The sequence below is a fragment of the Hipposideros armiger genome, unplaced genomic scaffold (assembly GCF_001890085.2).
Source record: "Hipposideros armiger isolate ML-2016 unplaced genomic scaffold, ASM189008v1 scaffold_950, whole genome shotgun sequence".
Lineage (NCBI taxonomy): Eukaryota > Metazoa > Chordata > Mammalia > Chiroptera > Hipposideridae > Hipposideros > Hipposideros armiger.
Window position 1 is genome coordinate 370,350 of NW_017732300.1, and position 21,916 is coordinate 392,265.

At 36.9% G+C, this 21,916-nt stretch overlaps 1 protein-coding gene across 3 annotated transcripts in view; it reads right to left on the reverse strand.

Annotated features, from left to right (window-relative positions):
• The window catches only part of CEP350 (centrosomal protein 350), a 120,219-nt gene that overhangs the window by 88,039 nt on the left and 10,264 nt on the right, over window positions 1-21,916 (reverse strand). For 2 of the 3 annotated variants that reach the window (XM_019630822.1, XM_019630819.1), the window contains exons 2-7: window positions 16,028-16,113; window positions 14,260-14,306; window positions 12,432-12,543; window positions 11,428-11,587; window positions 6,888-7,510; window positions 2,555-2,668 (exon numbers count right to left, since the gene is read on the reverse strand). In XM_019630822.1, coding sequence (XP_019486367.1) covers window positions 2,555-2,668; window positions 6,888-7,510; window positions 11,428-11,587; window positions 12,432-12,543; window positions 14,260-14,306; window positions 16,028-16,100 — 1,129 coding nt within the window. In that variant the 5' untranslated portion in view covers window positions 16,101-16,113. The remainder of the gene's footprint in view (window positions 1-2,554; window positions 2,669-6,887; window positions 7,511-11,427; window positions 11,588-12,431; window positions 12,544-14,259; window positions 14,307-16,027; window positions 16,114-21,916) is intronic. The other variant, XM_019630821.1, reaches the window with a different exon arrangement.

Genomic DNA, 21,916 nt, shown 5'->3' on the forward strand with positions numbered 1-21,916 from the left:
AAATATTACAATGATGCCTACTCACCCACTCACCCTACCCCCAGTACGAAAAATGAGTATAAAGGATATGATTCAAGTTGAGGAGAAAGAAACCTTCACTGAGGCTATTTCAAATATGACCCATAAGGCACTAATGCCAAGTCTACTTATGGAAAGGTCTAAACATTACCACCACTCCACTGTTTGGTTCCAATTTATTTTTATTGCTTCCCCTCACCCCACCCCATCCCCACCCACCCCCCAGGAAACCCTTGAAAAATTGTCCTCGTTTTTACAAACTGGAAGAAGCTGCAACAGTAACGCTTTCCAAGCCAGATCTACAGAATCTCAGAGGTGAGCATTTTCCCAGACTCCAATTTCATTTAAAAATTCCTACTTAACTGCAGTATTCATGAACTTCTAGGATAAAGCTCCATAAAATACTCAATATTCCTAAATTAGGCCCTTTTATGGTTATACTAGTGAAATATGTCAAGGTATTTCACATATAAATTACTACTCGCTGAATTTTTAAATTTCAATCTAGGGGAATATACTGACTATATATAGAAATTTGAAAATTAGCCTCAATTATAAGCGTGAATAAATGTACTTTAAAATACATATAAAGCTCTGCATTCTGGGCAAAGTGGAAGTAAGGATGAGCTGAAGGAACTAAGGCAAGAGCAAACCTAGTGTCTAAGAAACGGGAGGAGGCCCGTGTGCATGAAATGGAGAGTAGTGAGAACCAGGGTCAGACACATAACTGAGGTCACGTAGGGCTTTAAAGGTCAATGTAAGAACTTCAGGTTTTATTCCAGAATGAGATGGGAAGTTTTTGGAAGACTTTGAGCAAAGGAGTGATAGAATCCCAATTAAATTTTAAAAAGCTTACTTTAGCAGTTGTAATGAAAGGAGATTCATTCCAAGAAGAGCAGAAGCAGAGACCAGTTAAAAGGCTACTGCCGTACTGAGCTGCCAACAGGTGGCAGGATGGCTCAGCTCACAAAAAAAAAAAAAAAGGCTACTGCCATACTCCAGACAAGAGTCTGATGGTGGCTTGGACATAGGTGGTAGTGACAGATGTGGGCTAAGTTGTTAGATTACACTAAAATATCACAATATTACATACAAGGTATGAGAGAAATAGGATGACCAAGGGGCCTGAGATCTGGGGCCTGGACAAGTAGGTTAGGATTATCTGAGACGGAGAGGCTACCAGAGGAGTAGGTTTAAGGGGTGCATAGTGACCCCGTTTAGTTAGTTGGCTCCATTTGGGATATATTACGCTTGAGAAATCTATTATACATTCGAAGGGGGATGTGGAATTAGCAGCTGGATATAATAGTCTGAGTTCAGAGAAGTTTGGACTGGAGACATAAATCTGGGAATCACTGGCAACAACAAATATTTAGTTAGAGCCCTGAGACTAGATGAGCTTGCAGTAGCTTGTATGTAGATAAGTAAAAAAAGGAAGGAAGGAAGGGAGGGGAAGAGGGAGGCAGGGAGGTCCAAGTACTGAGAACGGGCATGTCAGCGTGTAGCAATCAGGAAGCTGATTAGGGAAAAAACTGAACAGCAGCAGCTAGACTTAGGACGAAAACCAAACACTGATGGTATCTGAGATGTCAAGCAAAGGGTTTCAAGGAACAAATGGTCAATCAAGTCCAGTGTTGCTGAGAGATCAAGTAAGATGACAAGTAAACCCTGGATTTAGCAATATGGAAGTCACCGATGATCTTGGTAACAGCAGTCCACAAAGAAGTAGGAGCAAAAACCTAGTAGAAAGGATTCAAGAGTAAAAGGAAGGAGAAAAATTGGCAACAATGACTATAAGGCAACTTTCCGAAGTTTTGCTATAAACAGGAGACAAACAGGGCAGTAGCTGGAGAGTAGGGCCGAAAGAGGGGTTCTTTCATGATGGCTGAGATAGCAGCATGTTATCACACAGTATTTTAATAGGCATGACCTTGTAGAGAGGGAAAACTTAATGATGCAAAAGAAAGGAAAAAGGGCTAAAGTAATGTCCTTAAATACACAAAACTACAAACATTAAGTACCCAGCATCTTGTCCAAAATCATACTAGGTGTTTAATGTGTAGTAACGTTATGAATATGACCTTCCTATTTCCCTCTTCCAATCTTCCTTACGTTCCGCATATTTCTAATTCTCTAACATTACTCCCTTCCTATAATGTTCATTTTGCTTTCTGCATTTTGCCCACACATTAGTACGCCTGCCAAATTACTGACCATTTCAAAGATCTCAGAGGTCAAGTAGCAGTGAACTTCAGCTAGACTCGGCTGTATTTCCTTGCAATCAGACAGGCCTTACTCTGAAAGTCAAGTCCCTCAGCTTAAAAATAGCCTCCTTTCTGTCACATCAGCCATGTATGCTAATTTTAGACCTGGAGCAGAGCCGAGTGGCTGAGAGAGTCTTCTGACCGAAGCCACCACAACTTTCGCATACCAGTTAGAACGGGGTTTAGTTTGGTGAGAATTTTACGTTTAAATGTTATAAGGTAGACAGCATGCCTGATAAAACACCCAGAACCATTGAAAGCTCTCCTCTCACCTGCAAAGTGAAGTGCTAAGTCTCGGTACAGCTCTCTGCTCATGTGCTGAAACTCAGCCTCCTGCCACACTTTGCCGTCAGGGGTTCGAATCTTGGTCTCTGAAGGATTGAAGCCTAGGTATACCAACAGTACAGAATATTCTTATCAACAGTGCTTTATAAGTTTTGTTTGTTATACTGTTTTAAGTGAGATATAAAGATCATACTATCAAATTCACTCTTTTAATTAAAGTGTACAATTCAGTGGTATGTAGGGTATTCACAGTTAGACAACTGTCATCGCTGTCTAATTGCAGAGCATTCCATAGCCCCGAAAAGAAACCGTGTACATTATACACCAGCAGTCACTCGTACACCACTGTGTGTATTCACTGGCAACTGCCAATCTACTTTCTATCTTTATGGGTTTGTCTATTCTGGACATTTCATATAAAAAGAAATATATAATGTGGCCTTTTGTGTCCGGCTTCTTGCCTTAGCATAAAGTTCATCCACTGGATAACATGTATCAAAGCTATTATTCCTTTTTACTGTCAAATGATATTCCAATGTATGGATATACCAACATTTGTTATCTATTCATCAGCTGATGCACATTGGGGGTGCTTCTATTCTTCATCTATTATTAATAATGCTGCTATGAACATTTGTGCACAAGTTTCTGTGTGGACGTATGTTTGCAATTGCCTTGGGTATTATACCTAGACATAGAATTGCTGGGTCATATGGTAACTCTGTATTTAACTTTTTGAGGCACTGCCAAACTGTTTTCTAAAGTACCTGCACCATTTTACATTTTCACCAGAAACATAGGAGGGCTCCAATTTCTCCACATCCTCAACAATACTTGTTATTGTCTGTCGTTTTTATCATAGTTGCCCTAGTAGGTATGAACTGGTATCTCACTGTGGTTTTGATTTGCATTTCTCTAATAACTAATGATTTTGAGCAGCTTAATAAGCTTTTAAAAAGAGGGATGCATAATTAGCTACTACATAATGTGTTGATAAACACTATTTGGGAAAGGTAAGCTTCAGTGAGATAAAGCAATATACATTTGTCCAAAAAGACTGGAAATGGAGAAATGCTAAATTAAATGATAAAAAAATGTTAATCACAAATTACAAATTTGAGATACAAACTAGCCTTCTCAAGACGGAGAGAGAGACCGCACCACTTATTCTTCTTTACTTTGAAGATAGGCACTCACTGCTACCATCTGCCTGATTTGGCCTATGGCTGAACAAATGGACACGCTCCTGCGTACACAGGCAAAATGCACCCAAAGTGTGAAAAACAGGTCTTTAAACATATTTGTTCAATTTCTCAACCAACATTACACATGTGCTATTTCCTAGGAATTGCCATTCTGATATCCCAATTCAAATTTATCACTCCTCTTTAAGAAATACAGTGAACTTGGAATGTTGTTTTACAAAATAATAAAATAAAATAATGAATATGATGATAACCAGAGTAGTATAAAGATTTACATTTTCAGATGGCTCAACTTCTCAAAACCTTGGCAGTCAATAAATACATGCAAAATTAAATCAATATGAAGAATAAGCCGGGATCAAAAATTGGTAAAAGCACTTCAGAGGTGTTAAATTGTACCGGCAAGTTAATTACATGTCTAATAGAAAATAATCTACTCAGCTCTTAGGCACAATAACATAAACTTAATGTCACCTGACATTTGTGGCACAGAGCACACAATTATGCCTATACCTATATAAGGAAAAAAATGTATAAACGTAGTGTTCTTGCAAACTACAGTTTGTCATAAGAAAGTGTGGTAATTCCATGCAAATCTCTCTCTCTCAACATTTCATCATCACCCCCATCCCATCTCTCTACAATACACCCTATTATTTTTTCTCCTCTCCTCTTTAGGAGACCTTTATCGCTTACGGGAGCCTCTCCTTGTATTTGCATCTTTATTTAATAAGTTGACTTTAAGAAGCTTTCAGCATCTACATCAGTCTCTCTCTCTATCCCCCAATCTTTATTTCTATTGTCTCCTTTTTCTCTTCGTAGTTGAATTCATTAAATAGAATAAAAAATTCACTATGCACCTATTTAAGTCCAAGACACTGTACTAAGCCCTGAAATAAAATAAGGGTGACCAATATAGGCTCTTAACCTTTAGGAGCATTTACACCAGGAAAAAAAAGACATGCAAACAACCAAGTATTAAGACAAGAACAAATCACATAAACACTGTTCAGTATTTCAAATTTTAAAGCACATAGAACACTTAAAGTACACAAAAACATAAATGAAAAACCAAGGTCTAGAATGCGTTTATTATGCTAACAACCGTATAGAAAGAGAAAGAAAATCAATAACTTCTCTCTCATTTACGGTGTATGCAAAAATTACCTCTGGAAGGCCACACGAATCGCTAACACAAGTAACCTCCAGAAAGGGGTCCCAGTGGTCGGCGCACAAGAGCTTTGGCAGGTACACCCTTTTCATCTTTTGACTTCTGAACCAAGTGAATTTATTACGTATTCAGACGAATAAAATTGCCACTTTAGAATGCTTTTAATTTTACACTGCCAAGAAGTTGGCAGAAAAACAGTTCTTCACTGTTGGGAAAAATAAATCCCATTGCTTATGACACTGGAAACCACATTGTTATAATTTCTCTAATATATGCTACAGTTCATAAATTAACCCACCCAAAAGTTGTATTTATAAAATATGTTAATATGAAAACTAGCACGTTAAAAAATTAGTAAGTAAAAGGAATATGCAAAGTCCAGTCACCAACTCAGGGGAAGTTATATTTAAGATTTTTCTCCAGTTCTTTAGGTTTTTTTGTTTTGGGGTTTTTTTTTTTAGATTCTGATAAATTATTAAATAAAATATGGATACAAATTGACCATCTTAACTTTGCCTCACTGGAATAACTTTGGAATTTGAGAACTTCTAACTTCTAGAATGAACAAACCTTAAATGTACAATCTACATTTCATGGGTCTGATATAAGTATAGCAAAAGTTTTGAATAATCACTATCTCAAAACCAACAAGAACATTTTGACCCCACCATTTGCTATTTGTTCTGTCAACAGTGCGGGCAATTATTACATGGTACACAAATAACTAAAAAGATATAAAAGAATTTTATTAATAATACGCTAGACCAATCATGGATAACAGAGCAATTTTTTTCTGTATTTAAAGGGAACTGCTCTCAATTTTATCACAAATTAAGTAGAATAAGATGCAAATTACCTATTTTTATCTAATTCACAATGAGTATCACTAGCAAAACATAATAAGCAACACAAAATAAAACTGATAATTGCTCAAACTGTACACAGTAAAATTTGTTCTGCAGACAAAAATGACTAAAGGAACTTTAGGACTATAAAAAACTACAAAAGTGTCAGAGAAAACTTAGACTTAATATAAAAATACAAAATAAAATTGACTACAACAAAAAATTTCCTAGTTTGTTAATAACTTAAAAGTAACAGAAGAAACAAACCTTGACAATATTTCGATCTTCATACAATTAAATCTGAACTTGGAAAAATATCCACAAAAGAAAGACTACAATGGCAGAAGTTTTAATGACAAAAGTCTAACACAGACTAACATGATCAATGAATCAACTCTTTATTTAAAACATTACATGGATGACCCTGTGAAAATAATTTCAGGAACATAAAAATACAAACTCCTTAAAACCATCATATATAAAAAATTGACTGGCTGAAAAAGGAAGAGAAAGGAAATGGCTTTCTCTCTGAAAGGAATTTTCTCAATGGAAATCTATCAATGTTGGTACAAATTCAACTTAAATATTTGTTTTCATAATCAGGAGGGTAAAAACTGAAAGTTAAAATAACAACAGGAGCCAAATGTCAGTGCCAAAATATTCTGTAACCAAATATTAACTGGAATTTAGATTATCTTTTAAATATTACTTTTTAAAGAATTCATAATCACAATCCAAGTACAATGACAGAGTAAGAGCAACATTCTTTCAGTTTTCTGAAAATGTACTAGTCTTTATTCCCTCTTTTGTTCAACTTATTAAATGTTCATACAGTGGTTCATAAACTATAAGAAACTCCTAATAGCCTTGTTAAATATTCCAATTCTGGACTCTATTCCCAGAAATTCTGATTTAGGTCTAGTGTCGGATCCAGGAATCTGCATTTTTCACCTGCACCTTGAATTGATTTCTTAGGCATTTGATTTGAGAATCACACTCCGTTCTAAAAATGATCATCTCTTCTCAAATACATCCTAGGAAAAGGGGTAACAAGGAGGCAGAAAGAAAGTGGAAGATACAAAGGCTGATGATTACAAACCTTTATATGCTGGAGCAGGTGGTGCTGCCGCCACTTTCCTGACTTTTGCTGTCACTGAGTTGTCAACATTAATAACCATTACTGGGTGGTCAACAGGACCCAGGTTCTGGCCCCGGCCATTTGTTTCTTCTGAGTGTTCCCACTGTTTCCTAATCCGCTCCTTGAGTTTTTCCAGTTTGATGTCATGTTGTCGCCGTTTTAAGATATCTAATCTTTGGGAATTACAAGTGCTAGTAGAAGATGGAGAAGAGTCGGTTAGCCGTAACACTTTTGGATCAATATCATGGCCCATGTTACTGACAGAAGCCTTCAAATTGTTCTCATTTCCTTTTGTTCTATTAGGCTTTTCTTCCTCAGTTCTCATAGGAGCTGCCATCTTCATCAAACATTCAGAATTTTGCAGTGCATCAATTGCTGGTCCATCATTTAAAAACCTAACCACAGTATCATTGATGACAGATGATTGGGAACCCTCAAAATCACAGCAACACATATTCCGTTCTTCTTGACTGTTTATCATCCGGTTCCTATTCTCAGGCTTTTCTTCGTTAACATCCACACAATATCCATGCTTTGACTCTAAAGGGCTGGGACTTATATTGGAAGTTGTGCCATGAATTTCCCTATTATCAAAAAATAGCAAGCTTTAAATAAAGAGTACAAAAACCAGTCAAACTGAAACTAGTCATACAAATGGATAACTTTAAGTTAACATTAGAGACTAAAAATAAGAAAAAAGGAGAAATTCCAGTAGGTTAAAAATAATAAAATAACCACTACTAATATTAAGACTCAATGCTCAATGGCCCCTCTATCAAGTTCTAAGTCATAATTTGCATATTATAAAATAAGAAAAATGCAAAAGATGTTTGGAGAGATTTCCTTAAGAACCCCAGAAAATAGGATTACAATCTGACTTTGGATAGTCACTTGACACCTTTTACCAAAATGTACATTTTACTTCTTTATGAAACTTATGTACTAGGGGAAAAAAGTTCTCAAATGCTGGCATTTCACAAGTGTAACTTCTAAATAACACACCAAATTAACAAATAGATGGGAGAAGAAATAAAGTGAAGGTACAATAAATATTTTTCTCCAAATAAACGTGGTTAGTAAAGTTAAACCTCTCTGAACCACAGACCACTTTTGGGGCAGCTTCGAACTATGTAAAGCATATCTAGAAACTCTGGAGTAAGCAAAAAGACTAGACCCACAGCCAAAGTACATTACCACAAAGTCCATACTCTCTATTCATGAAAACTCTAGCAAAGGTCTCCCTTCAGACACTATTTTTATGTTATACATCATTCTAATAAGTTATACTTTATGAAGAGCAGTTTATAAAAAGCGAGGTTAATGAATACAAGCCTCAGCAGTAAGAAGGGCACATGAATCATGAAAAAACAAACCAACAAAATTGAAAAGGAGACATAACCACAACGGGGCCCTGCAATGTCTGAAAGAGCAGACATCAGCCAACGTGGCTGCTGAGCAGCTGCAATGGGGCTAGTCCACATTGTGATGTGCGGCAACATAAATCACATGCCGAATTCTACAGATTTAACGCAACAATAACAAAAAGAATGGAAGACACCTTTGGGTGTATGTGTATGTGACTACTAAAAATGTTTGCATTACATGTGTGCTCACATTAATGGATCTACTGTACGGCACAGTTCATGTGAAGGCATAAAACGCTATCACAAAAATCCTTAAAGCCATGACTCCATTACAGCATAATATGCTATCTGTATCTATTATGTCTGTTGTGAGTATATGAGTACTTGCATTTTTCTAAGGAGATAGTCTACAGCTTTCATCAGATTCTCACTGGGGTCCATGACCCAGAAGACATCAAACCCTGTTCTGAGTGGGCTGAGAACTGAGTCCCGTCGCTTCCACTAGGTATCAAGACTAAGTACAATTATTTTCATTATCTTGACTGTAACAATTCACAGTCTAAATGATTTAGGTTTAAAATTGGCACATGTGCAGAATAAAATAAAGCATAAAAAGGTAGGTTACATACCATGCTTCATCTTAAAAAGGGAAGGACAATTGAACAGGAAGGAAGGGAGGGAGGGTGGGAAGGAGGAGACATTTCAGTAATTAATTCACTTGCTCATTAAATATTTGCTAAATATATATATAAGTGTATTCACTATACAATTCTTTCAACTTTACTGTAAATATGAAAAATTTCATAATAAAATGTTGGGGAAAATATTTATGGAATACTTAGTAAATGACAGGCATTAAGACAATGCTTTGAGAACAAGATAGATTTACAGCCTTACATAAACGAATGTAATGGGTAGCTATGGAACCAAAATACAATGCAGGGCCAAGCGAGTGGCTCAGTTGGTTAAGAGCACGAGCTCTGAGCAACAGGGTTGCCGGTTCGATTCCCACATGGACCAGTGAGCTGCGCCCAAGCTGGGCTGCCACAGGCAGCAGGATGGCTCAGCTGGTGACAGCACGTGCTCCTAACAACAAGCTTTCCGGGTTCGATTCCCACATGGGATGGTGGGCTACGCCCACCCACAACTAAGATTGAACACGGCACCTTGAGCTGAGCAGCTGCAAGCTGCTGACAGGCAGCTGGATGGTGACTGGACTTGGAGCTGAGCTAGCTGCGCCCTCCACAACTAAGACTGAAGGACAACAACTTGGCTCTTCCCCTCCCCCAATTCCCCAATTCAATAAAATACAATGCAATATGAAAATGCTCTAACAGAGAAAGTTACATAGTATTACAGGAGCACAGAGGAAGGATTATATCAGCTGGGGATGGAGTGGCATAGAAATAGATCTCACAATGTTTCATACAGGTGAGAAAAGATGAGTTTGAAGGGATGAATGAAGTCGGACAGGTGAAGGGCACTCTATTCATAGCTATCCTGTAGGTATTTTTTTCTTTTCTTAAAAGAAAATTTACGCAATTTTAAATATCAGGTATTCTTAGCAGGAAAAATATTAGAATATAAAAAGCCTGTAATTGGGCTGGCCGAGTGGCGCACTGGTTAAGAGCTGGCTTGGGACGCCAGAGGACCCCAGTTCGGATCCCACATATGAGGGCCAGTGACATTGCCCTCTACAGCTAAGATGCTGAACAACAGCTCAACCTGGAGTTGGGTTGCCATGAGTCGCAGGCAATGGCATAGGCTGCAGCCCCTGCTACCGTGGGTTGCCATGGGCTACCGTGTGTAGCCAGCAGCCGGTGTGAGCGGCCGTCCAGAAGCCGGCAACTGATCTGCCTCGCCTGGGAAGAGCGCAATGATGGTGCCAACTTGGGCCAGTGAAGCCACGTCCTCCACAACAGACTGAAGAATAAAAGGACAGCAACTTGTCTGTTCCCCTTCCTCAATTCCCCAGTGCTGTTCCCATCCCCCAATTCCCCAATAAAAAAATTTTAAAAATAAATAAAAATAAAAAGCCTGTAATTTAGTTTCAATTCTGATAATGACTGTGTTTCTGGGCAAGTTGTGTAATAGTTTTGTGGTTAAAGATTCTGAAATTTGATTATTTTTCAAAGTTTTTCTTTCTCTTTTTTTCTAATCTACAAACTTTTACCCAGATTAAGTCCTGGTCTTCTCTCTACAATTTTTCTTCTTCACCATTTTTATCACTTTAACACTAGTGACAACTCCTAAATTTATATTCCCAGCCCCAACCTTTGCACACATATTCCTACTCAAATTTTCAAAAGCCTACTGAATATTTTCACCTAAATATTTCAAAATTGCAACAAATTGAACATAATGAAAACTGAACTTGTAATCTACCTCCATCTCCCAAGTTCTTTCCCTCAAATTTAAGAGTACAAACATATACCCAGTACTATCAAGCACCAACATGAAACTCCTTGATTTATTGACACTTTAAAATACTAAAAATGCTTATAAATGAAACAAAGAAATGTAAGGTGCAGTGTTTATTACTTATTACTATTTGCTAATACTAAGAGCACACATTTATATCATTAGTAAAATGTCCCTCAAATACAAAATTCTATAATTTTATTGGTTGAATATCCTAAATTACCAGCTAACACAAACACAAAGCAGTTTATATTATCCATACTATCAAAATTCATACATCAAGCTTGAACATCTGATTGAATAAGTCACTGAAAGGAGCCACTGGCAAAAAGGTAAGCAAATAAACAAACTCACATTCGTTCGCAAGAAGAAATTTTAGGTAACTGATTCATGCTACCAAAAGAAAAAAAAAGAAAAAAATATTAAGGGAAAAAAAGCGACACTTCCTGAGTAATTTGTCTGTAGGAAACACATTACAATGGTGGTAGTGGCCTGGAGCAAATATTACTACTTCTTCCCCCCAAATATTTAATCTGTAAGAGTAGGAAGTAAGTATTTCATAATATAAAAGATTTTTGCTTTATTTCTCTGGAAAATGAAAAAGGTAATAATACAAGAAGCCAGGGTACTATGAAAAACTCAAGAAATAAACTATAATCTTACTGTAAATATTATAGGTTGGCCCCATTTGATAATTTTTTTTAATAAACACTCACCGGTAAGAAGCCAAAGGTTCACGAAACTCCACACGATTATTTTTCTTTACATTACTCTCCAGGGTGGTGGCTCTGAGAGGACTACGGGATTTCTCTTTTCGTGATTTAGAAGATTTGGAGGTTGGAGCATTAAGCCAAGAATCATCCAGGTATCTACCATCTGAAGGAAAAGGAAACCTATGAGAACATATGATATAAAATACGATTGTCTCCAAATGTGGCTAGTATCTAAGAAAATAACTTAGGTATCTATCATTTCTGGCATCTCTAGCTGGATACTATGTAAGTGGATGGAAAACATTCTGGTTAAATTATTACAGTAACTCAATCTATAGAGAAAGATTGTATCTGGTCAAATAATGCAAAATAAAATTACACATAAAATTTCTTTTTGTCAAAGGCTCTCTCTCACTCAAAAAAGAAGTATCAGATAAACCTAACAGACTCACAGGTTAAAAAAAAAAAAATCAGTTTCAGTGGAAATACTAACCTGCAAGTTTTAGCCCACTAATTAGGAAATCACAGAATATATGAAAGGTAACCAAAGAAAATGTTTGCATTGTGTAAATTTATGATAGTATCTCTAAGATAGATATTCCATTTATGATTTTAAACCCCAACAAAAAATATAAATCTTATTAAGCCAACTAAATTTCAAAGTGATATACTGTACCTGCAAATTAAAAAAAAAAAAACATATATAACCCCCAAAGGCTCAAGATCAAACTGTCATCAATAAAAACAAATGAAAACTCACTTCAAAGGTGATGCAGTGGTGCTAAAGTCCCTGATCAAAAGATGGGACGACATTGTCTACAGTCACTGAATATGAGGCTGTGTCCTAACTACTGAGTATCAAAGGCAAAAACCTAAATGCTATGGGGGTAAAGTCTCTGACAAGAGAGCAAGTACATGGACTCTAAGAAGAAATTCAACTGAAACAAAACTAACATCAAAATTGATACTTAATATATTTATATCTTTGGAAGTAACTGCATACATACCTTTCCTACTTATTTTTCGGGTAGCACTTGCAGATTTCTTGGTATCCATGACAGTATCAAACACAGCTGTACTTGTAGGGGCTACTTCTAATTTGTTTTCAATGTGTCTCAGCTAAAGTTAGTAAACACCATCACAACAAATAGGTTAATTCTGTAAATAAACCAGCTATCATCGATTTACATAGTTATTTAAAACCACATTGTCCAATACCTTTCTCCAAAGTGGAAAAAACTTTGTTTTACTATAATGAACAAAACGAATAGTTTTTTCTTTATTTTACTACTTCAGCTATACTAACAGCTGGCACAATGCTGCCCAAATTTAGACAAGAAAATCAAAAACATTCTGAAGAATATCAAAGAGTTTCTATTTGTCTTGACTGATTTAATTGCTGAGTTTTTTTAAAGCAGTGCATCTTCTGACATTATATTCTGCATATCATTATGCATATATCTCATGCATTTTACATGCAAAAATGAGGAAAGAACGATTCAGCTTGACTAAAACCTAGGACTATTCAAATAGCCACAACTTTTTATAGTCTTACGTCTATAAAATAAGTTTCACAATAAGGACAAAATCACAACACAGAATTCAGGTTTCCATACACCTTACAATATAAGTCAACTTTTGATATAACCACCAAAGTTCTCAATGATTTTAAAAAGCAATTTCCCCTAAATAGTAGAGTATGACGTGCTAACAGGAGACAACAGAAAAGGTGTAAAAAAAAATGAAGCTAAAATGATCAAAATACCACCACAGAGAGATAAAACCTTTGTATAAAATTCTGATTTATCTTCTTTCAAATTTTTGCAGTGCAATGTACTCACAAAATTGAAATAATCCTATAATATTAACAGTTCTATAGCAGGCTTTCTCCACTTATATTATGAGCCCTTATCATCCTTAAAAATTCTTTTTTGAAAAGCCAATCATTTTGAAAAACTACTAACAGTTCAGCTCTAAATTAGTTTAGCTCTACATTAAATTGGAGGATAGAAACTATTCCTAAATAATAGATGCACAATGTTCATGCAGGAGAGAAAGAATATAGATTGCTGTATTTATGGGGCCAACATGTGACCCTGCAGTATGACCAAATCTAGGTTATAGCACCTTTTCCAGATTGATTTTCAAACCAGTTCAAAAGCTTAGGGGACAGAAAATCCCATATTCAAACTATAAAGAAACAGGAGATTCAAATTCAGGTAGGAGACAAAAGAAAACAAAAAAGGACCTAATAGAAGAGTGATGTGCAGAGAGAGCAAATGAAAAAGGAAAGGGTCTCCCTTTGAAAGGACTATGCATCATTTGCCCAATTTGGATTCCTAGACGCCAGACAAGATGGGCTAGAACACAGGTGACACTAGGCTGCACACAGTCATTCCTCTTCAGCAGTGCTAAAGAAAACCGTCCCTTACCGCCACTGTAAGGAGGGGTAACTCACGGTCCATTCAGGAAGTAGCTGTTCCTTTCATTTCCGCTGAGTCTTCTACACACACAGACTCAACCCCACCTTCCCAAATTCACCTTCTTGTCAACATCCCACATGAACAAACTTATTAATGGAAAATAAGTAACACAAATTATTTGAATATTTTATGTCATAGTGTTAATGTTCCTGATATCTAATGTCTCGATTATTCTTTTACTATTTAATAGTTGTCATTAATGTTCATTTTGTAATACATGGTATATAACTTCCTGCTAAAACATTTCTTTTTCTATCAGAAAAGCACTATTGAAAAAATTTTAATCTATTCGCTCGTAACAGGAAATCAATTTTAAACCAGAAAAAAATAAAGGGAAGCTATAACTACTTACAGCAGCCTTGGTCTGAGAAAGTGCATCCCACGATGTGGTTATATCTGCTGGGGAACAAAACTCACTGAATCAGAATCTCTGCAGTGGACCTCGGAACCTGCATTTTAATAAGCTCCCAAATGCACTCAAAAGTTTAAGAGCCACTTCATTCGACAGAACTATTTCTCAGCAAGTTGTATTATATTGAGTCAAAACATGGTTCTTCTCCCAGTATATGGTTTAGAGTTGTATCAGACACTGGTCACCTTAGTCCTCATGACAGCTGGAATAACCCACACCCACAGCCCACCAGACATCTCCAACAATGTACCCCAATGAGCTGAACAAATACAAAACTCTGTATTGTATTGTATTTTACATTATAATGTGTAAAGATTAGAAAACCTATTCCAGGCTTTGATCTTTCAGTAGAAACAAAGGTAAAATCTATTTATTCTTTCAGATGATAGCCCCTCAAATAGTATAAGGCCATGTAATTCCCGCGTCATCCTTCTCTAGGATAAATATTTTCATTTTCTCCAAATGCTCCTCATGTGACATGATTTCCAGGTCCCTCACAAACCCAATAATTTTCCACTAAATGTACTCCAGTTTGTCAATGTCTCTCAAAAATATCATATTCTAAGAGGGTGGGAATGGAATCAATGGAATTGTAATAGATAAGCATGATATCGGGGGTGAGAGGGCAATACATGGGGGGAGGGGGGTTGTTACTTTGTGAGGGTGAAAAAGATAACTATTGCATTGTTCTGTACACGTGAAACTAACAATAAAAAAATTAAAAAAATTAAAAAAGGAGAGAAGCACACCAATCACCTAAAAATGCTGAGAGCAATTAAAGGACAGAAAAGGTATGATGGTAAAAGCTGAAACTCACAGATACTACCCAGAGAAGGGTTATCTCAAGTATCAGAATCGTGAAAGAGTAGGTCCTGTTGTGGGCATTTAGCACCTGCCCAACTGACAGAGAAATCTCGAATGCTGACGCTGACAATGTACAATCTCACTGATTGTTCTTGTCTTTATTCAGTAACTATTATTTTATTGATACAAAAAAATGGAGAGGAGATTGGAGAGGCGGGAATGATCTGTTATCTTTTTTTGAGGTGAAATAAAGAGATTAAAACAATTACAGGCATACCTGTAAAAACAGCATTTTTAGGTGATTTGTGTGTTTTTTCATTTTTAAAAATGTATTTAACTTCTTATTATGGAAATTTTAAAACATATACTAAAGTCAAGAGAATATTGTGGGTTCAGTTCCAGTTAGAGATATTGTGGATTTAGTTCCAGACCACTGCAATAAAGAAAGCAAATATAAAATATATATATATATATATATATATATATATATATATATATATATAATACTCTAAAGTTGCTCCCAAAGCATCATTAAAAAAAAATTCAACGAGACTATTACTTTGTTATCTGAGTACTGTGTAAGTCTGTAACTATATTAAGGGCAATAGTATACCATTTATTGACATTAAATCAGAATTTCTAAGAAATTGTATAAAACTTATTTTACATATACTGATTCTTTATTGAAAAGGATTTTTTACTTTATAAAACAGTTTACCATAGGATGACTTTGACAGTGAGGTCCCTTGTATTTTTAAAACAAAATTAAATTTAAAAAATTATCCACTTTCTATAAATCAAAGCATATGTATAATTTTCATTTATTGATTAGCCCAGAATTTTATACATATGACCTAAACAAGGGGTTAAGTTCAGTTTAAAAAACAACAACAACAAATCATACCTTGAACAGTATCCTTGCTTTGAGAATTCCTTGGATTTGGTAAAGGCACCTCTTTTGATTTGCTGCTCCTCATCCTGCCAATTTACCTGCAATCACATCATCAGCATTCATTGATCATCAATATTATCATGTCAGTAAAGCAAATGCCCTGATTACCGTGCCTTTCATTAGAATCGGAGGAGTTTGTCATCTCCCAGTTATCTTTATACCCTCTTAAGAATTCTTGATATTCTAATATCTAAGTAGGTCTGGTCTTTATGTAAGAATATATACAACATATAAAACATCACCATTTTCTATAAAAATAGAAAAAAGGATTATTGAGGAAAAGGTACAATGAAATAAATCTCTTTATAGAAAGAGAATCTAATCGTTCAAAACTCTTATATCTTGAAAGTATAAATTTTACTATGCAAAATGCCTTTTCCAAGCACTTTAAAGTGTTTACCAAATCAAACATTAAACTTATTTGAGATCATTTCTTGGGCAATAATGAAACTACATTCCCAGTTAAACGTTTTATAGACAACATGACAACAACTATATTCTATAGCCATATGGGAATTTTGGAATTATTTACTGGACATTTGTATATTCTCTTTTGCCTATTTAATCCGTCAAGAATTAAGAGAGGTGAATAATACTATCTTTAAAATGTTTCTGTGTTATGGTATATGAAATATACCTCCATAAAGTTGTTGAAAACAATTTTTTAAAGATATTTCTCTAATTTCTCTCTTCACTCTGCTCAGAGCATCATCTTTACCCTAAATTAGGGTAAAAAGCTTCCTAAATTATTCTGTTCCTAATCTATTCTCCATACTGTAACTAAAGTTACCTTTCAAAAACAGAACCTAACAACTAGCTTTTATAACTCTTCAATGACTATCACCCTATGGGATAAAGTTCCAAATTCTTTAACATGATGGAATTGGAAGCCTTCAAATGCTGATTTACAGTCTTACCTGTTGCTATCTTCCCTGGATACCAACTGTTCCTGTCAAATAGCCATACCTAGAGTACATTCTCTGAACATTCAGAAATATTCATTATCTCCCTCTCTTTTCCTAAATTTTCCCTGGCAGTAATATTCTTCAGGGTCAAACTCTAATGTCATCACCTATAAATCTTTCCCAGACTGTTCTTTAATAGGATTGTTACTTCATCGGTTTCCCACAGCACTCTGTTCACTTTTTATAGCCCTTATCATTACACACACACACACACACACACACACACACACACACACTCATTCACTGAACATTAGGTGAACACTTAATGCTCACAATCTAATGGAAGAGGAACACATAAACAGTATATAATGTGATGAGTTATATAATCAAGTTACAAACAGCATATATGTATTAGTCTCCCCACAAGCTTGTCCTTACGAACTCTATCTTCTGATGCATCTTCCTATCGACAGAGCCCATCAATGAACAGATAAACAAATGGCGGTGTTGGAAGCTGCTATGATCTCAATATGAACAGAAAGAATACAGAGGAATCAAAGACAGCTGCCAAGTGAAAGCATGACTAGGGATGGGCATGGGCAGATCAACAGAAGTGACAAGAACCATGATCACAGGAGCATAAGAGGGGGTTAAAAAGCCAGGCTGAGGCCCGGCCGAGTGGCGTGTTGGTTAAGAGTTGTCTTGGGATGCCAGCTCTGAGCAGCAGGGCCCCGGTTCAGATCCCGCATGAGGGCCAGTGACGCTGCGCCCTCTACAGCTAAGATGGTGAACAACAGCTCGACCTGGAGCTGGGCTGCCATGAGTCACTGGCGACAGCGTAGGCTGCAGTGGGGCTGGCCAGCAGCTGGTGTGAGCTTTCAGGAGCTGCCGTGAGCCGCCGTAAGCAGCCGTCCAATGGCCAGTGAGCGACTATCTCAGCTGGGAAGAGTGCAATGATAATTCCAACATGAGCCAGTGAAGCGATGTTCCCACAACTAGACTGAAGAACAAAAGGACAGCAACTTGTCTGTTCCCCTTCCCCGATTCCCCAATGCTGTTCCTCTCCCCCAATTCCCCAGTAGAGAAAAAAAAAATCTAAAAAAAAAAAAAAGCCAGGCTGGAAAACTATTCATAAAAAAGGAAGAGGAAAGCAATTAACATACACCACTAGGCCAGTAAGCCAGGGGGAAAAAAAGAAATGAAAAACAGGGGAATGGACTTCATATACTAATTTGCAAGTAGCCTGTAAGACTATACAGTAAAATAAACTACAAGGCGCACACACAAAAAACTTAATTGCCGTTGCTAATGATAACGGGGAAGAGGGCTACAGGTGGCCATATAATAAACTAAATGTATGATGCCATGGAAACAATCGGTCATTTGATAAAAGCACATCATCATTAATGTGCAATGAATCAGAAAACTAGAGCAAAAGATAATGCTACTGCTCTGGCTATAACCAAGTAAGAGCCTTATTATGATTAGGCAAAAAAAAAAAAAAAAAGCACTATGTATAAACTGTACCAGAGGTCCATTTGTTCATTCTCTGGACACGAACAGGTAATGAGCAATTAAACTGGGGCAATAAAACACTGCCATCTAGATTCATTAAACAGCAGAAACTACTCAGAAAGGGAAAAAGATATTTCCCCCAGCTATGCACCCAGAGCAAAGATTAACTACTAGACCCATGGCTTCAACCTCGCAAAAAAAAATCCTTGTTTCTTGGAGTGGGGGAATGGCATGGCCCCAGCTGCACAGACTCTTTGTGGGGATTACTAGAGGGTACTACCGCTAACTGCCAGGCTACAACTTGGCAAACACATCCACACTGCTAAGAATGCTATGCCTGTTAGCAATCAAATTCCCCAATTCTGGAAGACCGGTGATGTCGCTGAGTGCCCATCCTCAACACACCTGAACTCCACCTGACCTAGAGCGAAACCCAGTAGCAAAGATTCCAAGATGCACGAGTATCCATCCAATGGACAGTAAGGAGCCAGAATCCTAGCATGGAAACTGAAATAACCGAAAGTAAAATCTAGGCACACTGTCCTAGATCATATTCAATTAATTCGATCAGGAAAGTTAATGTATTTCTTCTAACACCCACACCAATATCATTCTTTCTCCGAAAATCCTACAGGTAAGAGTGAGCTGAAAGATGGACGTGGAGTGCCTAACACTTTTTTCCTTTATTATCTTTTTTTTCATTCTCTGGTACAGTCTCACTTAAGAAAATTTCCTTGAAAGTTGGAAAACATTTATATCCATGCCCCAAAAAACAAATCTGGCATATTCTCTTCAAATATCAGTAGTATATTTTCCTCTTTTTCCCGTTCACCTCCTATTTTCTTTTATGATATTTATCCCTCTTACTTCGCTGTTTTCCATATTAATCTCTTACCTGACTTCCTTCTTCCTCCCTTTCTCATCTTAATTTCTCGATTTTTATATCTAATATTCATTTTTATATCACACATCTTTAACTTCTAAATGTAAAAAAGGTATTATCTCTATGAATGAAACTACAACATAATAAAATGTCTCTCAAAACTCAAAAAGACCTTTACCACACTGAATGAGATATGCAATATAACCCACACTCAGATATATACACATATATGTGAATGCACATTTATTGAAACATAATAACAAGCTTGGCTTCTTTTTTAAAAATTGGAGTACATGATGAGAACTGGTACTAAGGTTAATGTACAAAATATAAGTCTTAAGATGCCAGTGTAACATGTCAAAATGCACCTTTAGTAAAGTCATCATTATCTGCTAATGGTTTCATCCACGGCAAATAGGAACACACAGAAAACATCCTTTGGATTTAAATATATTTTACATACAATACTTAAAAATCATTACTCCCCCCCACTCAAACTCTTTAGCTAGTTTTAAGCCTGTAAAGATAACTCTCCCCATTGCCCATACGTACGTTCCCAATCATTCCCACTGCAAGCGCATTTCAGAGCGGAGTTGTCTGTGTCCTGAGCCTGCTTTCTCAAGCAGCTCTCGGAGGGGAACCACCTGGATAACATGTTATAAAGAGATGCTGAGGCTCCACCCCCAAGAGATTCTGAATGACTGGGTCTGAGAAGCAGCCAAATACCAGTATTTTTAAAGGTCTACAGCAGCGGTTCTCAACCTGTGGGTCGCGACCCCTTTGGGAGTTGAATGACCCTTTCACAGGGGTCGCCTAAGACCATCGGAAAACAAAGATATTTATATTATGATTCATAACAGTAGCAAAATTACAGTTATAGAGTAGCAACAAAAATAATTTTATGGTTGGGGGTCACCACAACATGAGGAACTGTTATTAAGGGGTCGCGGCATTAGGAAGGTTGAGAACAGCTGGTCTGCAGGGATCTCAAAACAGAGCAGCTCTACGAACTACACGTCTAGAGGTTATCTTCAATTCTAGTCTTTGAAGCCTGGCGCCTCCAAAAACACTGTTGATTCCACAAAGATGAGCATCATTGGAGAAAACCAATCCTGTTCCCCAACCACCTGAGAACATCTCTCTTCCAAAGCTCCGGAACACTTGACAGTGACAATCTCTTTAAACCAGAAATCAAACTTACAGACCTCTAACACTGTGGGGGTGACCATGAGGGCAGTTAATAACCACAGCTATCATTTTCTGTGTTCCTTCTATGTGGGCCAAGGACTATATTGTTTCCCATATATGATTTCTACCCTCCATCACAATCCACGAGGCAACTATTTATATATCGGTTTTACTGACAAAGAAACAGACTGACTACAGAACTAATCCAAGGTCATTCAGCTAATGAGTGACAGGACTAGAAATCACATCTAGATCTCCATCCCTCTCTCTCAAACCTCTGAAATCCTCCAACAGTTATTCCCATAATGCCTCTCATAATATTCAAACTCAGCCACCACCTATAACACAATGTCCTAGCCTCTCTTCTAATTTCATCATAAGGCCCCTTGCTTTCCCACCTAGATTCTATCCTCTTTAGAACCTCTGTTCCATTAACTTCAATGCACTTGACCTTCCTTTAGAGAATGCTCACTTAACCAGCGTGCCTCAACTGTTAATCAAACTCACTCCAAAAGACAGGGCTTCCTTACAGATATCTACAGATGAAGGTTTTCATTCTCTCCTCCCTCCTAAACAAGGCAGGTGAGATGTTTTAGTAAACTCCTTGGTCCCCCACATTGTTGCATCAGGTTGTATTTCTACACACTCATGAAACACCTTTTCCTCAATCTGACCCATGCCATCCATTCATTTAACAAATACTTGCTGAGTGCCAAGTATGTAGTAGGAATGACTAGAGCTTAGCAGTGGGGATAGAGCTGTGAAAAGAATAAACATGGTCCCCAAACTCAAGGAATCCAAAAGCTTGCTTTGGAAGGTTGATATTCAACAAATATTACAGATGGGATAAAAAGAATTAAGGAAAAAACGCAAGTGCCACAGAAACGTAAACAGAAGGGACTCATCTAATCTGTGAAGTAGAGAGAACAGTGTCATTTTATCTAAGAACTGAAGGATGAATAAAGAATTTAGCTAAGGGTAGGCAAGGAGGAACTTTTCAGGCAATAGAAAGGATGTGTGAACAGTCCTGAGACAAAAAAGACATGACGGCTTAAGTCCTATGTGTTGGCGAGGGAAAATGGTGAAGAGTGGAAGCTGGAGAGGGAAAGGAACAAGGTCATGCAGGGTCTCTGACATGATTACATTTGTGCGTTTAAAGGGTCAAGTGTTGGCCACTCCTCTCTGAAGCACTGACCCCAGTTCTCAGAAACCAGGAACACAGAATCTGTACCACTCTGATGCACGGTCTCCTTACTATATCACAAGCTTCTTAAGTTTCAAAAAACTAAAAAATACTTTTATTAATTATTTAAGTGACTCGAGAGTTTTATTCTACTGTCCATTTTACAG